Here is a 19,483-nt window from a genome sequence, read left to right on the forward strand (position 1 = left end):
GCTGACCATCTTTCATTTCCTTCCTTTATTCTCTCCCCTCACGTCTCCTAGCATCCTTTGGGTTTTTTTCTCAGTTCTAGAATTTCAATTCTGCCCTCATTAGAGGCTTGGAATTGCGCTCCTGCTCTTTCGTGCTGTTTTAAGAGACTCTCTTTTCTTTGATGCTATGCTTTGGTTGATCTTTAAGGGACCTCTGTCAAGGTCGTGACCCAACCTTTGATGGAGCTAAGTCTGTCATGAACTCTGTGGGTCATCCAGTTTGGGGGCCGGCACTTCACGTGGTCTTTGGCATCATTCATTCCCGAGTCTGCAGACCTCCGGCTAGGCTGGAAATATTGTCAGTGTTTAGTGTCTCCATGTCTATCATTCACTGTTTTCTATCTCTTGGTTTTGATTGTCTTGTTTCTTGACAGCAGGATTTTTCTCTTTTTTTTCTTTTTCATTTTTTCTTGCCTTTGTGTCATAATATTAGAATGGTTCTGGGCGGCTGGGCAGAATGTGAAGTAGTATTTGTACCAGACATGGGTCGAGTTCCTGCTGGGCCATTGGAGTCTGCATGTGTGTATCTGTGTGCACCCAAGCATGCACTCGCACGTGCATGAAGTCCATCTAGTCAAATGAGCATTGCTCTGAGTCTGGCTCCATTGCTATGGTGACCCCTAACACTGCAGACCCCACATTCCCCTGCTCCATACTCCTTGGGCCTGGGGTAGGACTGGCTGGCCCTCCAGCTCCTCTCCGTGTCTTGCTGCACTTCTAGGGCCTGGACCTTCTGTGTACCATCATCTCCCTGAATTCTTGCTCTAGCTCCAAAATGCTGCCTCCCATGGGGCTGGTGGTGGGTACAGTGTGAGCTCTGTCTCAGTGTCCCTGTGCCTCTGTGCCTCTGTGCCACTGGTACATGTATTTTCAGCAACTCTGCCTCTCATTGGCAGAAATAGAGCCTGGATGCTCTGAGTCCTCTTTCCAGCCTTCTTGGCCTCCCACAAAGCTCTCCGGTCATTTTTTTCTGTCACCTGCCCATAGTCAACCTTCCTCTTGGGCATCAACTGAAGTCATTGGAAAGAAAAATTAAAAGTAGATAAACATCTCGTGTATAGCTTTGGGGGGACAATCTGTGTCCCTTGTCAAACTCTTAGGGGGTTTCTGCTGAGTTCTATGTCTCTCCCTTCCCTCCCCCACACACTCAGCTATCTTCAAGCCCCTGCTCAAGTCCATCTGTCCTGTAGTGGCCCATCTGACTGACTTTGACGACAGGTTGGGTGTTCCCTCCCTTCCTCTCTCTTAGTGTGGTGAAGAAGAGCCAAGAAGACTTTGGACATGGGTTGGGCTTCTCTTGCTGGGATCTTTATAATTTCCTCCATCCTGAGAGGGAAAGGCTCCTCCGTCATCATCAAACCTGCAGAATGCTTTTCTGTATTGGCTCACAGCCTCCACCTGCGAGCCAGGGAATGGACCAGTCTGAAGGATCTAAAAGAGCAAAGAAGATGTGTGTCGCCGTTGGCGGTCCTGTCCTCAGAAACTTCTGCCCGTGTCTTATTGTCCACAGGCCAATGGCCACCACTTGTTGAGAGTGTTTTAGTCACCCTTCTCATGGCTGTAACAAAATACCTGACCCTCCCCCCCGCTCCAAAAGAAAAAAAGAAAAAACCCTTAAGAACCAAAGAGATTTGGCTTACAGCTTAAGAAAGTTCATGGTAGTGAAGGTATGGAGTCAATCTGTGGAAACAGGGAAACAGAGCCACTGGTCACGTTCTAGCTGTAGTCAAGAGGCAGAGAGCAAAGAATTCTGGTACACAGCTGACTTCTTAGGCCCCTTTCTTTTATTTGGTCCAGACTCCCAGCCCATGGGATAGGGGCTGCCCATGTTCAGGGTGGGTCTTCATAGCTACACCTCTCTGAATGCCCCCCATAGTCACATCCAGAGGTGTGTCTCCTAGGCAACCTAAGACCCAATCATCTTGACAACGAAGACTAATCATTACAGGTAGAGTGACCTTTATTCCCTTTGAGGAGGTTGCTGAGGGATGACACCAAGGGTCCTGTGCATGTAGCACAATCAGTCTACAGCTGAGCTCCACATACATCCTGGCCCTGGAAACAGCTGTCTGTCTGTCTGTCTCTCTCTCTCTCTCTGCATATACATACAATTCAAGTGTTGTTTCTCAGGGTTGTATAATTGTATGTTTGTCCGGAACTTAGTGTATTCCATAATTTTATACATTCCATAGCCATATATATTCCATAGAATATATATAATATTTCTCTGTCACTTAGCCACCAGGAGACGGACTCATTCCTTCACATCATTTCTCTTATGACTCCATCCCTCAATCTTCCTAGACTCAATCACTCAGTCCTTCTAGACCCCACCCCTCACTCCTTCTAGACCCTACCCCTCAATCCTTCTAGACCCCACCCCTCAGTCCTAGACTCCAACCCTCAATCCTTCTAGACCCCACCCCTCAGTCCTAGACTCCACCCCTCAATCCTTCTAGACCCCATCCCTCAGTCCTTTTAGACTCCACCCTCCAATCCTTTTGGTCTGTCTATTTTGTTCCTGCCTGTGTGTGGCATGCAACCATTGTGTGTTGTTGTTCTATCTGTCCATCTGCAGGGAGTGTGTGTGAGGAAACACACAAGCTAGCTGTGCCACACAGCTGGGACAGCTGACGGAAGGCATGTGACAGGGGTGAGTGGTGCACTTTGGGATACAGAGCTTAGCACAGAAACTTCTCTGCTGAGTTCCTTGGCCCCTGAAGGATGCACTCTGTCCCACTCGGGCAGAACCCACCCCCTGAGTGATTCACTCACCCTCTGTCACCAGCAAGCCCCCATTTGCACCAATCCTGTAAACATTTACAGAGTGGGGCCTCATTAAAACTTAAGGCCCACTTTGAATATTTAATTAGCATCCACTCAATACAATCTGGTGGGTGTTTTTTTTTTCCTCTTACTAAACCACAGCATTTCCCCACATATCCCTTCAGTTAACTGGGCATGCATTCATCAAAAGGTACTGTTTGAATATTGGATGTCAGATACTTGGCCCTGTCCCAGAGCGAGCACGAATCTCTCTTCTTGGTGCTCATTTCAGCCAGAAGAGCATGACAGTGACTGAAATGAATGCTGGAGATAAAAATGTGTGTCACATGGTGATTAATGCCCATGAGAGAAGAATAGCGGGCAAGGGCTGAAAGCCACCCTGTCGGCGTGACACTTGGGAGCCACCCCAGGGAGTGACGGAGTGAGGCTCTCAAAAAGGACTTGGTGATTGGATGGCAGGCCTACATGTTGCTCCAGATCCATATCCCAAAATTGTGTTAAGTGAGCAAAGCAAACCCAAACAGACACAGGGTGGTTGTCTGTCTATGGTGTCTCAGGAAGTCAGATCCATAGGAACCATGCAGTGAGCAGAGGCCAGAGGTGGCCAGTCTGGGAAGGGAGGTGCTGGTCCCGGGTACAAAGGCTCAGGAGGCTGGGGGAGGATCCATTTGACTCTATGAACTGTACTCTGACCGTAGTAAATAACATGCTGGTCAGTGAGATTGCTCAGTGGGTAAAGGTGCTTGCTACCAAACCTGATGACCTGAGTTCATCTCTGGGATCCACCTGGTAGGAGAGAACTGATTCTTACAGATTGTCATCTACTCCCCACTCCTGCCCCCTCAACGCACACCAAATGTAATAGAAATAACATGACGCATCCTTCCAAATTTTCATCATGATTTAAAAAAGTGATCTAGGGATGGATGGATGAATTGGCTCGATTCAATCTTTCTATGGTGTGTACCTAGATTGAAACATCACCTGACAGTCTGCACTGAAGTTCATGGATTAGTCAATAGGAATAGAGCTGTCCCCAGGGAGAACTGCAGCTGGTAATACCCACTCCACCTCTCCCATGCCACCTGAGATCAAATGTTACTATGTTGTCCTGGCTCACCTAGAATTCTATATAGACCAGGCCGGCCTCTAATTCCTGGAGATCAGCCTGTTTCTGCCTCTTGGGTGCTGGGAATAAAGGTGTGTGCTACCACCTCAGGCAACAGCCTACTTTTTATTTGCCACATTTGCTTTATACATTTCTCTGCAGGTGAGATTTTCAAAGGCAGCATTGCGAAAGCATGGAGGATGGTGGTGGCTGGCCACCCCAGCCTGTGAGGGTGCAGAAGTACTGCGAGCACCCCATGACCTGAGACCTTGTGGCTAGGCTCTCATACCTGGCAGATAGTCCTGTTAAATGTCCTTTCTCTCTGGTTTTTGCAGTTGTCATTGAGTCCCTGTGTCTCCCTTTATCCAAGGACAAATTTATACTAAAAGGAGCTCCTGGTTTTATTCTCAGCTTTGGAAACAAAAAAGGCCTGTACTCAGCAATCTGTTTAATCTTTTGAGTACAGATGGGGCTGAGGGCCCTCCCTCCACGTCCTTCTAGGGAAGGGGAGAGAAGACTTGACCGGAGAGGAAAGTTATAAATCCCCCTTTCCCTGAACAGCACCTAGGCACCATGCTAAAGGTCACTATTACAAACAGCCTGGAGGTCAGAGTCCAGTTTCTCTGGTTCTGGGAGGAGGGCTATCCACAGAACCATCTGGAACCTTCTGTAGTGAGGTGACCAGATAATCAGAGAAGTTGTCAGAGCAGGCAGGAGTTACTGCAGTCACCTTGCCTTTTGACGTCCCTTTTCCCTCCCCCATTCAGGAGCCGGAAACCCTTTTCCCGTCCTCTTTAGGAAGCAGGCTGGACTCAGGACTCTTAATTCCCATTTAAAGTCAGGGCCATTGAGATGATAATGATAGCTCAGGTTTATTGGGTGTTATTTTCCACTTTATCGTAGCAATCTGAACATTTATTGAATGTGTTACCTCTCTTCTAAGCCCCGCATTAAGGGCCTTATATGTTAGTCTCTGTCTACTGGACACTGGTTGCTGCCTTCCAGTCTGCAGAGGAGAAATTCAGTAGGGAGACAGTCCTGCCCAAGAGCACACAAGTGGGGAGAGCTGGGGTGAGGGGGCTTTGTATCTTGTGGCTATGACATACTTTGTGAGAAAGGCAATTGTAGGGGTGCTTGTGTGTGTGTGTGTGTGTGTGTGTGTGTGTGTGTGTGTGTTTGAACATTTGGAGCAAGGTGGATCAAATCAAGTCTTGGCTTCTGCTAAACTGAGGCACAACTAACAGGAAGTCTGACTTGATTGAGTGCTAAGTGGGGGTGGTCTGATTAAGGATGGTGTCAAATATCAGGGGGTGCCCTTGAATTCTGCAAGGCAGGTTGAAGAGAGAGCATGGCTAACTCTGGATGGGCGGGCGCAGGTGTTTCCTTTCCTGTGCTTTCCCATGTTTGAACTAGACCCAGATCTTAGCGGAGCTCCCGGTGTGATCCACACCTGTGCTTCCTAATATTGATAGGGATTTTGAGGGCGCCGGTGAGAATGAGCCTGCAACATACACATGCGCACAGTGTCACCAAGTCACAGCCGGCCACACACACCCATCCACACCTATACCTGTGCTTATTAACATTTTGTCTTAAAGATTTCTCATTTTTATTTTTGTGTATGTGTGTGAGGATGCGTGAGTAGGCTGGAGAGGGCTTTGGATCTTCTGCAATCGGAGCTACATGTGGTTGTAAGCTGCCTGATGTGGGTGCTGGGAACTGAACTCAGGTCCTCAGCAACAGCAGTACGTGCTTTTTAACTCATGGGTCCCACGCACTTATGAGGCTTTGAGGGTGCTAATGAGAATAGACACATATTATGTATGCCCTCACACTCACTCACACTCATATCCACCCATCCCTACCCACACTCACCAATGCATGCCCTACATGCCTACATGGTGGCCACACTCATACACATCCAAAGAATATGCATACATCACATCCATATGACATGCATACACACATCACACACACACATACACACATCACATACGTACACACATCACACACATACATGTATCACACACATACATATATCACATAATACACACATCACATGCATACATGCATGACATGCATACACACATCAAACACATACACACATCACACACATACATATATCACACACATACACAAATCACATATATACACACATCACACAAAAACACACATCACACACATACACACATCACATGCATATACATTGTCCCCCCCATTTCTACGGGACCACACTCATACACACACACATTTGTGCATATCCACACTCACAAGCACATGACAACTATGAAAGCACAGAGTAGAAGATATCTTGACATATGTAGGCCCACACTCAGCCACACCCCATTCACACTCTTAACACCCACATCTCCCCACACTTGCACCCTCACATACTTGCTCACACCCTCACACTCTTGCTCACACCCTCACACACTTGCTCACACTTTCACACACTTGTTCACAGCCTCACACACTTTCTCAGATGCTCACACCCTCGCACAGTTCCTCACAGCCTCACAGACTTGTTCATATCCTCACACACTTGCTCACATACTTCCTCACACACACACTTGCTCACACCCTCATACACTTGCTCACACACTGTCATACACCTCCTCTTCCTCCCCATCCTTCATTTATATCTAGTCTTACTTCCCATATCCCCCAATGCTTACTATCCTTCAATACCTTCACTTGCTTGTACCCCACTACTCGCACACATATACTTGCACACACACACACACACACACACACACACACACACACACTTTCTTATCCCATACACTTATACTCTCACCACTGCACTCACACATAGTCTCACCCTCACAACCTCTCCCACTCTTACACATACACTTTCTTGCCCAAGTATAAAGCCCCAGGCCAGTCTGGCCACCCTTTGATGGGAAAGTCCTGGAAAGGACTCAGCTGTTGTTAACAGACTGGTGTTAGGACCCAGGAAAGGCCAGAGTGGGATGGATATAAATAGAGGAGAACAAAGTTTGAGGCCCGCTGACATCACTCTGGCTCTCCACCCAAAGCCACGGGCTGGACTCTGGGCCAACGAGGTGTGGCGGAGCTCAGCTGCAGAGGGAGGCAGTACACACATCACTAAGCTCCAAGCTACGGGTTGAGCTCTGAGCTCCGACTTGAGACTTGAGACAGGAGGCAAGTGCCCACCAGTCCCAGGCCCAGGACACAGACTCCTGAGCCTGTAGGCACCCAGAGGTCCTGGCCTGCCCATCAGCAGTCAGAGCCTTGGGGACTCTGGTGGAGCTGAGAAGGAGTGCTTATCCAACTCAGCACTGCCTCTAGCCTTCAGGTCCCTGAAGACTCCAGTTCGGAGAGGAGAACTGCACCTACTGCCTTCAGGCACTATAAATCAAAAAACGTTAGGGGACAGATGCTGTGATGAGAAACCCGTGATGAAGATGTCCTTGTCCCCGGGAAGCAGGAGGTAGAGAAGTTCCCTGCAGGCTGTGGGGAAATCCCACTGCCTGGTTCCCACCATGAAGGATCTTCCAGCATTCCCTTGCAACTGGGTCTGGCTACTCTGGTCCTTCTGCAGCGTCCAGGTAACGCTCTTGGCCGCCAAGGCAGCTGGGGTACACATCTTCAGAAGAATGTCCTGGTATTCATCTGTGATATTTCTTACAGGTGTGTAGCACTCAGCCCAGAGCCCAGGAACATCCAGGTAAGCCCCCCACGCCCACATCCCCGCTGTGATGACTGCTTTGCTTCTTGCCTTTGGGGGTTAAACAAATAATTTCTGTTTTATATAAATATAAAATTATTTGTTTAACCCCTTGTTGGGATCCTCATCCCTAGAAAATACATCCTGTCCTTTGACACGACAGCCCTGGTGTGACCAGTGTCTTTGGGCTGCTGCTGAGGAAGCTGGTCTCTGTCCCAGCTGCCTCTTACTCCAGGTCAGGTGTTGTCATCTAATTAAGGAGACATGTCCTTCAGAGTAGAAGGGCTTTTGCTCTTTCAACTTCACCCTTAGGGCCACCACCGTGGGCACTCTCCCTGGTGCCTTCAGCATCATGGTGCTGCCCTCCTGAGTGTCCTGGACACACTTGCCACTTGTGCTGAACATGCACAGAGGGGGTGGAGGGGCAGGTCACTATTGGGATATTTGTCTTTGGCTGTTGTGACTTCCCTTTTAGAAGCAGGAGGGTGACACTTGTTGGAACAATGGATCACAGTCCTGTTATAGATGAGAGGGTTGCCACATTTACAGTGGGGATGGATGAGAAGGAGCTTGCCGCCTGCTTGTGGCAGGTTCTCCAGGCTGAGAGGTTCTTGCTGAAGGTTCAGAGGCAAAGGACAAGAATGTCTAGCCCATTTCTGGAAAAGCCTGGTGGGTCAGCGTAAAGAAGCAAGTGACTCAGAGCTCAGGGAGGCTGGGATTCCCAGCAGAACTGATCAGTTGGATCAGCTCGCCTCTAAATAGGAGCCCAGCTCCATTGGTGCTCACAGCCAACATGGCAAACACGGTGAAGGGTGGCAGAGAGGGTATGAATCTGGAGAACATATCTGAAGCTGTGTCAGAGAAAACTCTCCCCTGCCTGCTGAGACTGAGGGCTGCCCATACCAAACGGCACCATCAGTCAGATGGTGAACCAGATCTAGAACTGTGAATATTTCTTTTCTCTTTTTCTGAGAAAAGAAAGCTTCAAGGGCTTTTTTTCTAGAATTTGGCCTTTGACTTAGTTTCTGCACACACGCACGCAACCATACATGTCTGCACATGCTCACATGTGTACACACCCACAATCCACACAGAAGCTATCGTTCTGGACTCTAAAAATGTCAGTGGTGTGGGTTCAGCTTTGTTCGTTCTGTATGAAGCCTCATTCCTGACCTGATGTTGGGTGGAACCAAGTGTCTTCTGGCTGAGCATCCTTGATAGAACACTAGCAGCCATTCTGCCGGGGCCAGCTCATGTGCACCACAGAGAAAGAAGATGAAGATGTAGATGTAGCCTAAGGGTGTTCAAAGTCCAGGCCAGGGAGCTTAGGTACCTCTCAGCATCCTGTTATCTGGGATGGCTATCCAGAGAGTGCTTCCTTCAGGTCCCCATCCCCACCCTCATCCCTAGTACTTCCTTTGTCCTTCCCCCTCTCCCTCCTCCCCTCCTGCCTCCCCCTCACCTTTTCTTTTCACTTCCCCTCCTTCCTTCCTCCCTTCTATTTCTGTTCCTTGTTTGTTTTATCTTCTTCACTCTGCTTCCTCACCTCCTCCCCTGCCCCCATCTGTCTTACACTTTGGATTTTGGCTACACTAGTTTTCCATAATATTCAGCCTGCTCTGCAAGGCCACGTTGGGTTTCTCTTCTTATGGATGAGAAACCCTAATGGAGACTTTAGGAAAACCTGGTCTCTGGCAGCCCCACCCCCACCCCACCCCTGCCATGAGAGTCCTAGACGGGCACAGAGTTGACATATGAGCTAAGGGACTGTCCAGACATGAGGAGCAGGAGTCAGGGTGAGTTGTCACTTGTCAAGGAAGTGAGTGCCCTTGGGTTGCCTAAAGGAGTTTAAGAAGAACACAGAGCCAGCCTCCTGGTCCCCTCCCCAGTGTCACCTGCTCACACTCACCTGTGCCACACCTGCCAGTCAGCAGCAAGCCCTTAGCTGGAGTGGTTAGTTCAAGCTTGCGAGAATGAGATGAAGCCATCTGGAGGGATTTGGAGGAACCGACACCCAGGGGGTCACCAGCAAGCACATGGACCTGGGTTTGGGAGGCTCCAATAGAGCTGTTAAGCACTTACATATTGCCTCATCCGGGTTCCAACCCTGTGCCTTCTGCACAAGGCAGGGCTCAGAAAGCAGTCACCAACCATCTTCCATGCCCTGTCTGTGGAAAGACAGGACTGCCATTCTGTAAACAGAGTCCTGGCCGAGGCCAACTGCATTCTCATCTGTCTAGGTGTCTACACTGCTCTGGGTCACTGGATGGCTTCTGGATTTGTGTATTTATCACATGAGCGCACTGTCAGTTTTAGAAGTCTCAGAACGGTGTGAGGCCCTTTGGCGTGGTGACACTTTCTGAGTTTCCCTATCACTATAACCATGGGCTGTCACTGCAGCAGAAATTATAGTAGCTGTAGTTGCAAGGGACTGTAGAGACCATTTACCAAGTTCCCACTTGCTAGGGAAGCCAGGAGTGGATGCTGTGGGGTGATCCAGAGAGGCGACTGACTCCTGCACTTATCTGAGACCCTCTTACGGCTCAGAGCCTGACTCAGAGCCTTCTGCTCCCCAGGGCAACCTAGGAAGCTCCAAGGTTGGTGGAACCAGACCTATAAATGGCATTCGCCAAGATTGCAGGCCACTTTGTAAAAGTTTATAAACATGCCCTTTTATAGATGATGTTTGTAATGAGGGACTGGAAACTTGAGAAAAATAGCAAGCTGTGTTGTTACCTAGCCTCTTTCCAGGCCTGGGAATTCTGAACCTGGTCCAGCAGGCTTCAAAGCTCTACCCAGCATGCAAAGCAGGCACTGACAGTAAGGGACTTCTGTAACCCACTGGATTACCCAGGAATGTCCTTCTCCATCTTTTGAGGGCCAGTCAAGTATAGTATGTGTTCACAATGGAGTTTTTAAAAGAAAACATCATGTGTGTGTATATTTTGCCTACATGTGTGTCTGTGCACCACATACATGCCTGGGTCCTGTGGAGGTCAGAAGAAAGCATCAGATGCCCTGGAACTGGAGTTAGAGATGGTTGTGAACTGCCATGCGGGTGCTGGGAATCAATGTCCTTTTGCAAGAGCAGGCAGTGCTATAACCACTGAGCCATCTCTTCAGCCCCCATAACAGATTAAAAAAAAAGAAAAAGAAATAAAAACCCAATGTTTATTCTGTATCAAATACTTGGAAATATAGCAAGTAGAGATTTTCTGGAGGATGCTAGATTTATAAATATACTTTATGTGTATAATTATATTCCGTGGCATTCTATGTTTATGTTTAATTATATCCTGTTCAGTTGTTCTTACACTCTATCATTCAATCTACCTATATAGTTATGTTTTTAATTACTAACATTTAAAACAGGAGTCTGCAAATGTAAAACCCTGAATTTCACAGGCACACGCACACACACACACACACACACACACACAGAAGGGTGGTAATTTGATCCAGCAGACACAGCACACAGAAGAGATGGGCCCTCCTCCCCCAGTCTCTTCCAAAGATCAGGTTAACACATGGTGGTCACCACCTTGGGGAAACAGAATGAGGACTTGGAGCCAGGACACTTTGTGAGAGGAACAGAGACCCGGATTAGAAAGAAGCAGCTATGGAAAACATGGCAAATGGTATTCCAGACAGCAGGGACAGCAGGTATAACAGAGACAGCGGGTAATATCATCCTTCAGGGAGATGAGCTTTGTGTGGGGGAGGCCAGCATTAGCGGGCAGGGAGAGACCAACTTTTCCCCTGGAGAGAGGTTTATGGTGTCCCCATAGCAGAGTTCAGAGGAGCACTCCCTAAGGGAGGCTGCTGACCACATAGGAGTCAGGCTGGGAAGGAGAGAGATTGATTAGAGACATAAAGATCTTGAGCACTGGTGTTCATCTCTCTCTCCTCTGCTTCTCTCCTCAAACCGACTTGATAGAGAGTTGATGGGAACATTAAATACACATGAAAAATGAATCCCAAAGAACTGGCTTATAATCGGGATGTAGACTAGAACCTTTCCTCCTCTCTTCCTATTTGTTCTGTTTTGTTACCCCCTCTCCTTCTGTCTCTTCTTTCTTCTCTCCTCTTCCCTTCTCTCTGCCTGCCCCACACCATTATTTCTGGCCCCTGAAGTCATGTTACTGCCATCCCTGGGGGAGTCTGAGACAGCCCTGTGACTAACTGTGTAGGGTTTGTCGCCTTTGTGATTTGAAGACAGCCATAGATTGTCTCCCCACCTCCCCACAAAAGAATGAGACTGTTTCGCTCTTATGAAACTTTGAGCGCTATGGGTTATCCCACCCTGTAGGGTGTTTAGGGACCTGTGGGATGAGTCTTATTAACACCGTATGCATTTAATTAAAAAAACAAAAAACAACAACAACAAAAAACCCTGGCAATATTAACATTTGGGGAAATTTCCTACTCAAATTGAAAACATCTGTAATTCTGACTTATCTTTCAAAAGTGGGACACCTGAATCAGCAGGATGGAGAGCAACAGCTATCACATCAGCACTTCAGAGGCAGAGGCGAGGCAGGAGAGTTTGAGTTCATAGTCAGCCTGGTCCACCAAGGGAGGCAAGGAACGAGGCAGCTCATCTCTGGGAAGGAAGAACTACCCTACTTACTCATTCCTTAGATGCCCGTGGTCCTGTGTCTAGGTTGGGGGCCCTGTGAGAGTTCCCCTCCCATGTTGGCATGTCTACTGCTGTTGTGCCTGTTTAGGTCTTGTTTGTACAGCCATACTTTTGAGAAATCGAGGTCGGAGCTTCCTGGTCGTTTCTAGGAGACGCAAGCAACCTCACGGCAGATTTCCTGGTGCTCTGGCTCCAGGAAGTTTCCTATTTCTCTTCTGAGACATCCTTAACCCTAAGTGTAGGACTTGATATATCACAGCTATATCATCCGGGACCGGGCACCCCAGGGCCACTTGTTCTATGCGTTTGGGCTAATTGTAATTGTCTATAATGATCTCCATCTGATGCAAAGAGAGCTTTCTTTAAAGAGCACGAAAAGCTTCATTTTATCAAATGGGAAAATGGGAGACCTGGGGAGACCTGGTGATTCCCAGTGAGCCTTCACACAGCGTGACACAAGTCTGTTCTGGGGCCTGAGGGGCTGGCTGTCACTGCTTGCTGCCACCTCCTGCTCCAACACTGAGTTGAGTATTTCTTGGTGTAGACTGATCTGGTCTCTGGCCTGGCCTGGCTCTCATATCCCACTGCCTGGCTTATTAAGCACCTGGAATGTCCTCCTTTTCGGGACTTGCCCGGGCCCACACTACTTCCCCATGGAGTAGCCTTGTCCCTGACTTCTGTGTGCAGACAGATTTTATTCATGCAGTCAGAGGACACTGGGAAGAGTGCAGGGACTTTGTCCTGTCTCGAGGTTCATGCCAACATTATGGTGACTCTATTATCATGGCTCAAGCCTCTTGTCCCATCTCTTTTGCATGGGCTTTGTGTGTGTGTGTGTCAGGGGGGATTCCATACCTTCACTGGCCAGACTTTCTGCCCAGAAGTGGCTGTTCATTAGAGATGGTAGGAAGGTCACTGTGTCCACATGACTTAACATGCAATGGTGGATTCTGAAGACCCGATAGCTGCTCTTTGTGTAATAGATGTTCCTGTAGCTTCCAATTTTTTTTCCCCGACATGAATTGAATAAGAAGCCTAGGAGGGTTTTTTAAACTAAATATTCCCAGTTCCGGGGGCAGGGGAGGGAGGATTGGGAGTTGAAAATGGAGACTGGATTTTTGCCTTTCTGAGTTCTGGCATCTCACAGCAGGAGACTGCCCAGCACTGCTTCCTGGCTGCCGGTGGCAGTTAGGCCTTGGTTAGCTCCCCCCTGTCTCCGTGGAAGACTTTTTCTGTCCTTCCCTTGTATTTGGGACTTGTGTGGGAACACAAAAGGGACTGGAGGAAACTGAAGGTTAATAGCGCCAACTTGCCAGGATTCAGAATCCGCCCGGAGGCAAGCCTCTGGCCGTGCACGGGGAGAGTTATCTAGAGTAGGTTAATTGAGGTAGGGAACCTCACTGTGGCAGTGGGATCTTCATTGTCCTAATAAAGCACTCCGATCAAAAGCAATATGAGGGAAGAAAGGGCTTATCTGGCTTACACTTCCAGGTCACAGTCCATCACTGAGGGAAGTCAGCCTGAAACCAAGCGGGGATTAAAGCAGAGGAGGAGGAAGGCACCGGTTCCGAGGACGAGGACGCTGGTTCCGGGGACGCCGGTTGCTGGCTTGCTCTCTGGCAAGCTCAGTTTAGCTTCTAGAGCAGAGTGCGTGGTGTGGCCTGCAGGGAGCCGGGCTCTCCCTTATCAATTAGCAGTTAAGACACTCCCCCACAGACATGCCCAATCTGATCTAGACAAATCAGTCAATTGAGGCTTTTCTCTCAGATGATGCTAGGCTGTGACAAGCCGGTAGGGATTCCCTGGAAAGGGGAAAGTGAGTTGCTTCTCTTCTCGCTGCTTTCTGACTCTGGACAAACTGTGAGCAGCTGCCCCAGACCCCACCGTGATGAACTGCAGCCTCAAAACCAGCCAGGAGAAACCCTTCCTGGAACTAATTGCTTCTGTCTGGGCATTTTATCCCAGCAGTGTGTAAAGTAATTAAGACGCAACCTGGCAAATGGAGCCAGCGATCTGAACTTCAAGAGATGAGGTGTTTGGTAACCCATTAAGGTGGATAACTTTAGCCGTCAGCCAGGAGTGTAATGTGAACACTGACCCAAGACTACGCCTGGGGCCACTGTGATCTTTGAAGGTGGGACTTCATAGTGTTTTGTGAAGAAAGGCATGTCAGAGGGCTGGAGAACAGGATGTAACAGCAATGACCTCTTCTCTCTCTCCCCTCTCCCCTCTCCCCTCTCCTCCCCTCTCCCCTCCCCTCTCCCCTCCCCTCTCCCCTCCCCTCTCCCCTCCCCTCCCCTCCCCTCCCCTCCCCTCCCCTCCCCTTCTCTTCTTTCCCTCCATCTATTTTTCCTTTCTCTCCTCTTCCCTCTTCTCTCCCCTGCCCTCCTCTTCTCCTCCTCCTTCCCCTCCCTCTCCTCCTTTTTCTGAGACAGGGTCTCTCTACATAGCCCCGGCTGTCCTGGAACTCACTATTTAGATCAAGCTGGCTTCAAACTCACAGAGATTTACCTGCCTCTGCACCCTGAGGCTAAGATTTAAGGTGTGTGTGTGTGTGTGTGTGTGTGTGTGTGTGTGTGTGTGGTGTGCATGCACTGCCACCTCTAGCTATCTCACTTTGATGTTTAAAAATTTATTTGTTTTAGTCTTTTGAGTCAGACTCTTTCTCTGTGGATGGAGCTGGCCTTGAACTCACTGTCTGCTTCTCCATTGCTGGGATTGAAGATCTCTGCTACCATACCTGGCTAAACTAGCTTTAAAAAACGATTTATTGTTTGTAATCGGTAGTTTCTCGTTTACATTGATTTATCTGTGTGTGTGCGCACATGGGCACGCTGTAGTGCCTATGTGGAGGTCAGAGGATAGCTTGCAGGGCGTTGTTCTCTTGCTCTACCCTGTGGGTCCAGCAGGCAAACACAGGTTGTCAGACTCAGGAGGCACACACCTACTCAGCGAGCCATCTCACTGATTCGATTTACTTGAAATTGGTTCACAGGAACGCAGAGCTGTAATGTTAAGGGTCTTCTCTTGGTGTAGGCACACATGGTTAGACTTCCATTGCATTTGGCATTTATCAGTCTTCTTGGTAAAAACAACAACAACAAACCAATCAAACTCGGGTTCTTTCGACTTGTTTTGTTTGTTTTGGTTTTCTGAGACAAGGTTTTGTTATGCAGCCCAGGCTGGCTTCAAAACCATGATCCTCCTGCCTCAGCTTCCAGAGAATTAGATTGGCTCCCTGCTAGCTTTGGAGATTCATGGTACATAGCTGCTCTCTGTGGTCAGTCTCCAGTGTAGCAGAACATACGATGTGATAGACATGGTTAAGTAAGTGTGTGTGTGTGTGTGTGTGTGTGTGTGTCTTAGAGTCAGTTTTCTCCTTCTGCTGTGGGATCTGGGGATTGAACTTAGATCATCAGGCTTGCCTGGATTTACCTGCCGTCCTATCTTGTCAACCTGATGTGGTTTTATTGTTGCTGTTTCCCCTAATTAAAGAACAGTGTACGCCTACTATAGCTGCACAATCTGTAATTCTAGTATTTGAGAGGTAGGGTCAGAAGGATGACAGATTTGAGGCCAGCTTGGGCAAATAAGCAAGCATATCCATTGTCAACAAACAAAACTACAGGTGTGTGTGTGTGTGTTGCTGGGCATTGAGCCCAGGGCTTTTTGCATCCTAGGCAAACTTTCTACCAGCAAGCTTCGGACACAGCTCTTTTGAACACAGCTCTGCCAACCCATGCACACCACTCTTGACGGCTACTTCAGCTAACGCCCCAGCTCACTCCACAGATGCTCTGATTATCTAGCCAATTCTCCCTGGATGAGCATCCAGGCTGCTCTCCGTCGTTTGACCCTGTGGGAACATTTCACAACAAATACTTTTGTATATAGGTCTTTAATCAAACATTTGAGAGCCTTGTGAGGATAAATTCCTAGGAGTGGAGTTACTTTATCAGCGAGAAAGTGCCCTTAACCTTTCTGCAGAGACCTAGCCAAATTGTCCTCTAGAGAGGTTGAACTGGTATGGACTCACTCCAAACCTCTGCAGAACTGGCTGGCCTCACACATCTGGTCTCTTGGTTACCATTCCAACAGGAGAAGTCTGGCAGACTGTCTACCATAGTCTTTACAAGGTAGGGGAGCTTGTGAAAGGTTGGGAGAGTGAGGTGCTCTATGCCTAAAAACAGTGTGCGTTTCTCTGCCTTCGACTGTCTTACTGTGCCTAAGCTTTCTGTTGGTTTCCTTAATAGGTTTTTCTCTCTTTCTCCTTCCTTCCTTCCTTCCTCCCTTCAATCTTTCCTGATCTTTTTTCATCTCCCTCCCTCCTTCCCTTCCTCCCTCCCTGCATTTTTTCTTTGGTCTCCTCTCTCCTTCCCCCCATCCTTTCATTGTTCTTTCCTTGGCTTCTTCCCTCCCTTCTTTCCCTCCCTCCCTTCCATTTTTTCTTTGCTTCCCTCACCCCTTCCCTTCTTCTCTCCCTCCCTTATTTTTTCCTTTGGCTCCCTCCTTCCCTCGTCTTCCCTCCCTCTCTCCCCATTTTCTCCCTCCCTCTCTTCCTTCCTTCCTTACCCCCTTTCTCTGCTGTCTATGCATTGAATCCATGTCCTCATGAAAATTAAGTGAACACTCTACCACTGACCCATATGCTTATCCCATAAGAAGTATATTAATGTAGTAAATTGAATACATCTAAAACAAGAAATCAATGTGTTTCTGTCATACACACACACACACACACACACATATATTATATATATGTATATATATGACAGAAACACACATATATAGTGCATGCAGATATGCAGATGTTGCCTCACAGTTTGGTTCTGTTTGTTTCCTGTATAGAGGTTTACAAAATTAGCTCAATGTAAAAACCTCAGAAAGCTTCTATTTATTTATCTGTCTATTTGAATCAGGGACATCAGGGTCTTGTGCAGCTCAGGTTGATCCAGAACTCGTTATATCCTGGAGGCTGGCTCTGAACTTCTAATCCTTCCACCTCCCAAGAAGGAGGGAAGAATGTGTTGGGGTGATGGAGATGAGGGTGCACTGGATGCTTACTTCAAAATGTTATTATGGAAGGGCAGAGAGCGTTTCCTGAACCTTCATTATGTGCAAGTTGAAGGCCCAGGCCACTGTACCTGGCTCACTCTTGTTGCTGTTGTTGATTTCTTTTTTTTTTTTTTTTTTTTTTTTTTTTTTTTTTTGGTTTTTTTTTTTTTTTTTGGTTTTTCGAGACAGGGTTTCTCTGTGTAGCCCTGGCTGTCCTGGAACTCACTTTGTAGACCAGGCTGGCCTCGAACTCAGAAATCCGCCTGCCTCTGCCTCCCGAGTGCTGGGATTAAAGGTGTGCGCCACCACGCCCGGCTTTGGTTTTTTTTTTTTAAAGATGTATTTATTTATTATATGTAAATACACTGTAGCTGTCTTCAGACACTCCAGAAGAGGGAGTCAGATCTCGTTACGGATGGTTGTGAGCCACCATGTGGTTGCTGGGATTTGAACTCCTGACCTTCGGAAGAGCAGTCGGGTGCTCTTACCCACTGAGCCATCTCACCAGCCCGCTGTTGTTGATTTCTAAGACAGGGTTTCTCTGTGTGTATTCCTGGATGTCCTGGAATTCTCTCTGTAGACCAGGCTGATGTGGAATTTACAGAGATCCACCTGTCTCTACCCCAAGGGCTGGGATTAAAGGCATAGGCCATCATGACAGGCCTCACCATTTGTTTGTTTGTTTGTTTTAAGATAGGGTCTCACAATGTAGCCCAGACTGGCCTTGAACACAGAGATTTCCCTACCTCTGCTCCCAAAGTGAGATGAAAGCTGTGTACCTTCCTGTAGCAGCGAATTGGTTAAACTGCTCACTCTGGCTCCCAGGTGGGTAGTACTTATGCTACACTCGACTGGAGAGCTCTCTGGATTCTCAAATGAACTCTCTCTCTCTCTCTCTCTCTCTCTCTCTCTCTCTCTCTCTCTCTCTAACTTTGATTTGTCTTGACTCACTCAATGGTTGGGCACTTCTAAACCTCCCTGGGGCTAGCACATACCCCCTCCCCCACTCTACTGTTCCTGGCTTAATACCTTCTAAACCTATATTTTATCTTTGCTGCTCTGTTACCTTCTGGAGAGCCCCTCATAGGGCCACATTCCCTTTCTACCTACATTGATGAATGATTTCTCTCCTGTAGCTCTTAAATCTGATCCTTCTGCCTCCGAGTCATGTTGATTCTCCTCTCCCTCTTCTCTCTCTTGGTCCCTCAGCTGCACAATCTAAAAGTCCCACCTCTGTCTCCCTGCCCAGCCACGGGCTGTACAGCCGTTCTTCATTAACAATTGACGCCAACTGGGGGCATGGGCCCTCAGGCCTGGGAGTGTGGCTTTTGGGAGCCAAATTAAGATGAAGCATTACAACCAATTCCCAAGACCATCCCACCCACTTCTAGCACAGCTTTTGGGGTACACTCATTTTGAACCATCTGAACCTACTGGTGAGGTAGGAACTTATTTCTTCCCAGACGCCCAGTGACTTCAATACCTGAGGTGAATAAATCTTTGATTTAAAAATGCCACTTTTATCATAAGCCAATTTTCTATATGCAGTGGAGCCACCTGTGGCCCCCTCCTCCTACTGAATATCTGCTCATATGTGTCGTACCCATTGCCTCTCATTACAACCTCCCTGCTTGTCCCCATCTCCCCTCAAGACCTCTGCTGTTGTCCTCAGCTGTGCAGCTGTGCAGCATCCCTGGTCCCTCCCTTTACCCTTTCCAGGTCCTCTTATTTATTCTTGGCTATAGCTATTCTTGTTTATTTTAAAAAATTTTTATGATTATGTATTGGGAAGTGGTGTGTGTGTGTGCGCGTGCGCGCGTGTGTTTATGTGCTCTCATGGAGGACTTTGCATGTCTTCTTTATTCTCTCATGTTTTGACTAACTGGCTGGTCTGAGAGCTCCCAGGGTCTCTTCTCTGCCTTCCCCTCATTGGGATAACCACCCTAATTTACCAAGCATTAACTACTAGACCTGGCTTTGGGTGGGTCTGGCGGATAGAATAACTACTCAGTCACACCCTAGTGGCAGTCAATTTGCCAACTGAGCCACAGCCCCTGCCCTCCAGCAGGAATTTCACTTCTCTGCTTTACAAATAAGGGAAGGATGTGCTATCTTGCGAGTTACTGTTAGAAGACACAGGGGAGTGTTTGTCAAGCACCTCTGT

The 19,483-nt window shown here is 48.0% G+C and overlaps 1 protein-coding gene across 2 annotated transcripts in view; it reads left to right on the forward strand.

Annotated features, from left to right (window-relative positions):
* The first annotated feature begins 6,984 nt into the window (after positions 1 to 6,984).
* Adgrd1 (adhesion G protein-coupled receptor D1) overlaps positions 6,985 to 19,483 on the forward strand; it is a 117,338-nt gene continuing 104,839 nt past the window's right edge. For both annotated transcript variants that reach the window (XM_021162937.3, XM_021162936.3), the window contains exons 1-2: positions 6,985 to 7,506; positions 7,589 to 7,625. In XM_021162937.3, coding sequence (XP_021018596.1) covers positions 7,441 to 7,506; positions 7,589 to 7,625 — 103 coding nt within the window. In that variant the 5' untranslated portion in view covers positions 6,985 to 7,440. The remainder of the gene's footprint in view (positions 7,507 to 7,588; positions 7,626 to 19,483) is intronic.

The sequence above is a fragment of the Mus caroli genome, unplaced genomic scaffold (assembly GCF_978045245.1).
Source record: "Mus caroli unplaced genomic scaffold, Mus_caroli_1 scaffold_4, whole genome shotgun sequence".
Lineage (NCBI taxonomy): Eukaryota > Metazoa > Chordata > Mammalia > Rodentia > Muridae > Mus > Mus caroli.